Here is a 6,880-nt window from a genome sequence, read left to right as displayed (position 1 = left end):
CGAGGTAGGTGACCTGCTGGGCAGCTGGCGCTTAGACAGGGGAGGTGGCGAAGCACCCCGGGCCTCCCTGGGGTGGGGTGTCTGGGGTGGGCGGCTGTGAAGCACCAGCTCCCAGGGGAGACCTGGCGGGGCTGGAGGAGGGAGGTCTTGCATCCTACCTTTTCCTTTGGAATTTTCGAATAAAGTCATAGACCCACTCGTCCGAGGAAGGCACAGTTGATTCTGCAGACAAAGTCAGGGTTTGAGGAGCCCAGAGGCCGGTTCCCTCTGCGGGTGAGGAGCCGGCTTTCACAGTGAGATGAGTGAGCACAAGCGGTCGTCGCATCTGGTTTCTGCCTCACGGACGCTGCTGGGAGCTTCCTGCCGAGGCAGTGGCTCTGGGACCTGGGTTCAGGTTCTTCTGAACCCCAAGCCCGTGTCGGAACTCATGATTCTTACATGATGAATCAAGAGGTCCCCCGCCACATCCACCGGCTTGAATCTCTTCATTCCTCATACTGCAAGTGAAAGTTGCTCAATCGTGTCTGACTCTTTGTGACCCCACGACCTGTACAGTCCAAGGAATTCTCCAGGCCAGAATACTGGAGTGGGTAGCCTTTCCCTTCTGCAGGGGATCTTCCCGACCCAGGGATTGAACCCAGGTCTCCTGCACTGCAGGCGGATTCTTTACCATCTGAGCCCCCAGGGAAGCCCAACAGTAGGTCCTTGCTGGTTATCTATTTTATATATAGTGTATGCTAACCCCAGACTCCTAATTTACTCCCCCCCACACACATTTCCCCCTTATTTCAGAAAGGGTTCGTCCTAGGACGCCTCCACATGGACTTGCTCTCTGGGATCTGAAATGCGGCCCAACCCTCAGTGCTCTATGCACGGGGAGGGATGTTTGTTAGATGAAGAGCAGCCCAACAAGAGAATCATCCCATGAACAGTGCGCGCTCCTCAGCCAACCATATGGTCTACCCAGCCGGAGGAGGGTGGCTGATGGGCACTGAGACGGAGGTGGTTCACTGATCCCACGGGCAGTTACGATCTGCTCACCATCTTGAGGTTGCTCATCCCCGACACATCACCTGAGACGCAAGTGCTCCTGGAAGGACCCCACCCCAGTCCCTCGTCACCTGTACCGACCCGGCCAGGTGGCAGGTAGCTGCCTGGGAGGAAGAGGCTGGTCAATCAGGTGGTAGACAGGGAGAACTTCAGAGATGCTGCCCACACCGGCACCTCCACGAGAAGACCCTCAGCCAGTTAGCAACCCGGTGACTTTGAAGAAATCATTTTCCAAAACAGCAATCAGGTAAGAAGACCTCCAGCTCAGAGAGACATGGATTCGAGCCAGGTGGGAAAAATCAAGCAAAGGTGCTGACGTACAAAAGGGTGCCACTCTCCCAATTCCACCCCACCAACTCAAAGAGGAGGCCAATATTTTGAAAAATATAAAATTTTAATAAAGACTACATCTCTTAATTACAATAATTATTGTACCAAGTAATTTTCCTTAAATGAACTCTTTATAATGCATAATTTACAGTATAAGTAGAACAAAATGCCATGGCAAAAGTCATTGAGTACAAGACTTGTAATAAAAAGGCATAAAATATATTTGTACATAAACCCCTTTCAAAAAACAAGGGAAAGCTTGAGCCCTCAATATAGGGCGACACACGGCGCGGGCGCCGTGCAGGTACAGGTGCTGTACTGATTCAAGGTCGAGCTGAGACGGCGGGTGGAAACTCTCTCCGTACAATGCACACAGACGCGGGCTCAGGGGACGACGGCGGGCAGAACGCACAGATATAAGTTAAGTGAAGACCCCCACGCCAACACAGGAAGGTGTCTGGCGGGAGAGTGCTGCGGCCAGTCTTCCCAAAGCTGTTCGCTTCTTTGCAGGGCGGGGGTGAGGTGAGGAGGAGCTTCCGGAACGGCTGGGGTCCAGAGAGTAACCTCTGAAAAACGCCAAGGACCGCTATTTCCATAAAAGCACGAGTCGAACCACATGGCTGCAGCAGGTGTTGGCTGTGGGGTGGGGAGCCCCAGAAGTCACAGGATGAACCTGGGCCCCAGGGAGGCTCCTTCCCCCCAACGATCATCCCACTGACAGGCCCGCCACACCAGGCCTCCAGACCTCTGTGACAAAACAGGGCAGCGCGGGGCGGTGGGCAGAAAATGCACAGATTTCCGCGTGTGCGGGCGGCAGGGCGCCACCCCCAACAGTCTGTCTTCACGCGGAGCTGAATTCTCGGTGACAGAGAACTACGAAACTCCCTCTCCCGCGTCCACACGCTGGGCGCGGGGAGCCTGTTCAATAAATACCAGCAGGGACTCCTGTCCAGGTGACCTGGGGCTGGATTTAAGCCCGGGCGGTCACACAGGACACGCGGCAGCCTCTCGGGCACAGTCAGCTTCGCCGGCGCCGAGTGGTCACGTTTCTATAAGCAGTTCCGGCTTTCCTCACCGCAGCGCCAGGCCAAAGGGTGAAGGGTGAAGACCGGCCCCGCCCTCCTCCCGCCTCCGGGGTCTTCACCGGTCTGCACTTCGTTCGTGGGGCAGGGTCGTGCTCGCCCTGGCGGAGAAAGGCTGGGCCGGGGCTCAGTCGATCCTCTCCACCTTGCCCAGGACGCGGCCCTCGTACATGGGCAAGACCGCCTCGTCGTCCCGGACCTCCTCGAACACCGCTCCGCACGCGAACTCGTCGCTTGCCTTTTTGAAGTAATACCTTAAAGGGGAAACCCAACACGTGCTTGGTGAAGCTGCACTTTCTACCTGGCTTGAGAAGAATTTGTCAACACGGGGGGAACAAGGGGTCTCGAAAACGCTGCTGCATGGGGCTGGCAGGGAAATCGCCGCTGGGATCTGCCGTGAGAGCTGCCCGGGTTGGGGAGTTGGGTGGAGGGCAAAGCCAGGCAGGCAGCCTGGAGGCGGTGGCCATGCCCCTCGCCCCCAACCCCCCACAGCGTTGAGGCTGCAGCCTTCAGTCCAGGGCTGTCGCCTGATGAAGAGAGCTGCTTCTTTCTCCCCAGTTCCCCGCCCCCCCGGGGGGTGGGAGTGGGGGCAAAGCATGCTTGGCATTCATCTGCAGGGGCAGCCTGGGGAGAGGGCCCCTCAAAGAGCCCCCAGACTCAGCCATCTGACCCTGTGAAGCCTGCAGGAGGCCAGTACCTGAGCTCCTCCCCACCTGCCAGTGCCGGACCAGTCTCGGGCATAGTCGGGGGCTCGGGCACAGCTGGGGGACAGGACTGGCTGCTTCCGCCGTGGCCACCGCGGGAGGTGGGCAGCTCCCTGCTTCACGGAGCCACCAAGACCCCCGCGACTCTCCCCTCTGCCCCAGGCCCCTCGCTCCCCTGCCCCATGGTCAAACGCCAAAGGCCCCCATTCTGTGTGGATGGAAAGCCCCTTGGGCCCCACCCCAGCCTTCCTTCTTGAAACCACTTGATGGCACGGGCGCAGATGGCCAGCCTATCCCAGCAGGGTCACGTCTGAAATGACTGCTGTCCCGCCCACCCGGCCCACCCGCACCCCTGCCTGGACACCACACCAAGTTCTCTGCCTCCCCTGTCCCCGGCCAGCAAGACCCCTCAGATGGATTAAACTAGCCCCTGAAGGCTGTCATCTCAAGGCATCAAAGGCCACTGTTGGGGGTGGGGGAGTCAAAGTCCCCTGGGGGAGGGGAATAGCTTCTAAAAAAAAAAATGTGTAATTGTGTCTCAGGGTTACAGTGGTTCTCTGTTTTTATCTTTTCTCCTTAAAAAGCTTTTCCACATCCCCCTGGGTTGCAGCTAAATGTCCTTGCTCTTCAGTGAAGGCAGGCCAAGTACTCACACAGCTGATAAGGCCAGATACGGTAAGACAGCTGGAGGTACGCAAGGGGCTGGACTCCCCAGGTTCCCAGCCTGGCTCCGGGGGGTCAGCGCTGGAGACACCCATCCTGGGTTGCCTGCCCGAGACAGGGCACTGTGGATGGGGGGGTGAGGGGAAACAAGTTTTGTTTCCCTGGAGAGGCTCCAATGCCCCCGGCACCCCAGGCCCACAGCCCTTGGGGTCAGCACGGAGCAGAGCAGGGTGGCTTCCCGGCTTCTCTGAGCAGACTTGTGACTCGGTCCATAACTGCAACCTCCTCCTGTGTGTGGCCCCGGCCTCCCCCGGCCTCCCGAGACTTCAAAGGCACAGCCCTTGGCTTCTCACCACTGCGACCTGCTTCACACCCTGCTTCCTGGGCATCTGGCCTCTGAGGGCAGCTCCCCGCCCAGCCCTGCCCTGCATCCCGCTCCCTGGCCCTGTCCTCGCTGGGATGGGGGGTGGGGGCAAGGTGAGTGCAGCAGCACACGGGCTGAGAAGACCCCCACTGCCGCCGAGAGGACCAGGGGTCCGGCTCCGGCCCAGAAGGGCGGCAGGGAGGGCCCGCTCACCACAGCCTGATCCAATCAGCAAGGAATGTGCGTGCAGAGTCCTCGCATTAGAGAAGAGCTGGGGCTTCAAAGCCTGGCTCACTGAGCATGCCTGGGACAGACAGGATCCAGGCCAGATGTGGCTGAAGTGCCCAAGCGGGGGCTGCCCTGCTCTGGGCCCCCTGGAAGGTCACCAGCCGCGCCACAGCTGAGATCCTGATGGGTCCCTGGAGGAGCACCTGTGCCGCTACCCTCGCCTGGGTCTGTGCAAGATAAGCCAGGCTTGTTCCCCCTTCCCCTGCTCATTTCCAGAACTGTCTCTGCCCAGGTGTGACCAGAAGACCCCAAGCTGGCCCAAGGCCTGTGGTCCGTCACCTGCATGGTCCTGGCCCCGAGCCCTACTCCCTTCCCTGCAAACCAAGTCACTCTGGGCTGCGGGGGGCCTGCTCTGAAGGGCAGGGGTCTCGGGCCCTGGAGGTGGGCTCACCGGGTGCAGAGATGGTGTGCACCCAGCAGGTCGCTTGCTAAGGGATGCTAAAGTTCTCACACTCCCTTCCTAGCTCGGGGGGATGCTAGGGTGGCAGCTTCTGCGCCCGAGCTGGGCTCCTCTCTGACCCGTGCCCCCCACTGCTCCCCACTCCTTGTCCTGGCCCTGCACACAGCACCCGGGACACAGCGGGACTCAACCCATGTACTCCTCTGGGATGGAGGCAGCCGACAAGGCCAGCTAGGACTCCAGATGACCCAGACAAGGCGAGAGAAAAGTGACCAAGGACGCCCGGGGCTGGCACGCCAGGGCTTGGTCTGCACTGTGCAGATGGGGAGAGGGGGCCTAGAGGAACGGCGGGGTGGGGTAGGAGGAGGAATGGAGACATAGCGAAGCCCCCGGCAGCCCACCCACCTGGCCCCTCCAGGTCTGGGGGCTGAGAGGCGACCCTGGCTCTTGGTTCTGAGCAAACCGACTCTGGAGCAGAGGAAAGCCACAGGATGCTCACCGGTAGTTCCCCTTTTTGCTGAGCTGCTCCTTAAAGTGGCCCAAGGTCAGGCTCTGGGCCTTCAGCATCCGCCGGTACGGGATCTCCTCCCCGCAGAAGAAATAAGTGACCACCAGCTCGCTGGCCTGGAGCGCGTGCACCCCTGCCAGCTTCTTGGGCTCCTTGTGGCTGAAAATGAGACCGAAAAGCCGCAAGTCCAGCATCTGAAAGCGGTCAGAGTGCACACACATGCCCAGGGGGTCTGCAAACTGTCTTCAGAGGTGAGGCTGCAGCTGCGTGTGCCAAGGGCACTGGGCAGGGGTCCTGCGTTGGGGGAGTCACCTCTGGTGGGCACACGGTCCTCCCCCGGTCATTGTGCAGGGCACACAGATGTGTGTGTGCCGCCCAATGGGAGGACAGAGCAATGTCCACTGGGGGCATCCACAGGAAACTTGCCCCAAAAGGTAAGAATCCTCCCACAGTGACCCGACACCACACTCGCCCCAACCAGAGTCTGTGGTTTCTGCCTCTACCTAGGGATGGCGTGAACTCGGAATGCCAGGGCCAAGGTAGGGGACTGTGTGGGGATCAGCCCTCAGTCACTGCAACTTGAGTTTTTGCAGAATGGCTAAAAAAAAAAGAAGCCATAGGCCCAGACAGCTGGTCAACTTAAGGTCAACCAATTAAAAAGTTGTAGAGGTTTTTTTTCTCACTTTGAACACTACTCATGATGGAGAAACTAAGAAAGGACAGTTGAACGACTTAGACCATTTCAGATCTCTGTAGCCGACAACTTTTTACACACACCAACCTGGAATGAAACGAAGCCTGGCTCCCCTGTCCAGTCACAGGAGTGTAACTCGACAACAGGGACTGGGGCACGGCCAGGAGATGCTTTTCCCACCACCCCCCAGTGCCTGGCCCCCCAAGACAGTCAAGGATGGGCCCTCTGTCTCTGCACAGGGAAGCAGCGCCTTCCTGCTCAGTCCACACAGACGTGTTCAACCCGCTCACCTCCCAGGTGAACAGGAACAACTTTTTCATCTGCGTTTGGGGCTCTCTAGCCAGAAGCTACAGGCTTCGCTCTCAGCTTGCGACCTTGAGCCAACCACCACTTCAGGAAGGAACACTTATGTGTTAACAAGTCACCATACATTCCTCCATACGGACAGGGGTTTTCCAGACCCTGATCTATGGCACCATCTGGGTTTACTGTACCTTGTCTCGGATGTTAAAATCAAAATGATTTTATAGACTAAAAATTTTTCAAAAACTGCAACCCCTCACGTGAATACCCTGAAAACACAAAGCCTCTGGGTGGACCTCAGCACCGCTAGGCCAAGACACTCACTCCTCCGAAGCGGGGCTCGGGCTGGAGAAGGGCGCAGCGCCCGGCACCCCGGGGCCCGGGTGGCTCTTGTCCCTCTGCTGACCGGCCACACAGCACCTGAGGACAGCAAAGGATGAGCGGGAAGCCTCAGCCCAGGGCCAACAGAAAACAGAGAACCAGTCTTCCCCACC

The 6,880-nt window shown here is 58.8% G+C and overlaps 1 protein-coding gene across 5 annotated transcripts in view; it reads right to left on the bottom strand.

Annotated features, from left to right (window-relative positions):
- Nucleotides 1-1,425: 1,425 nt before the first annotated feature.
- Nucleotides 1,426-6,880, bottom strand: part of AXIN2 (axin 2) — a 28,006-nt gene continuing 22,551 nt past the window's right edge. For all 5 annotated transcript variants that reach the window (XM_043443681.1, XM_043443912.1, XM_043443996.1 and 2 more), the window contains 3 exons: nt 6,711-6,806; nt 5,381-5,548; nt 1,426-2,716 (listed from right to left, as the gene is read on the bottom strand). In XM_043443681.1, the coding sequence (XP_043299616.1) occupies nt 2,590-2,716; nt 5,381-5,548; nt 6,711-6,806 (391 nt within the window). In that variant the 3' untranslated portion in view covers nt 1,426-2,589. The remainder of the gene's footprint in view (nt 2,717-5,380; nt 5,549-6,710; nt 6,807-6,880) is intronic.

Source organism: Cervus canadensis, chromosome 1 (genome assembly GCF_019320065.1).
Source record: "Cervus canadensis isolate Bull #8, Minnesota chromosome 1, ASM1932006v1, whole genome shotgun sequence".
NCBI classification, from domain to species: Eukaryota; Metazoa; Chordata; class Mammalia; order Artiodactyla; family Cervidae; genus Cervus; species Cervus canadensis.
This window is presented reverse-complemented; position numbering and strand designations above follow the sequence as displayed.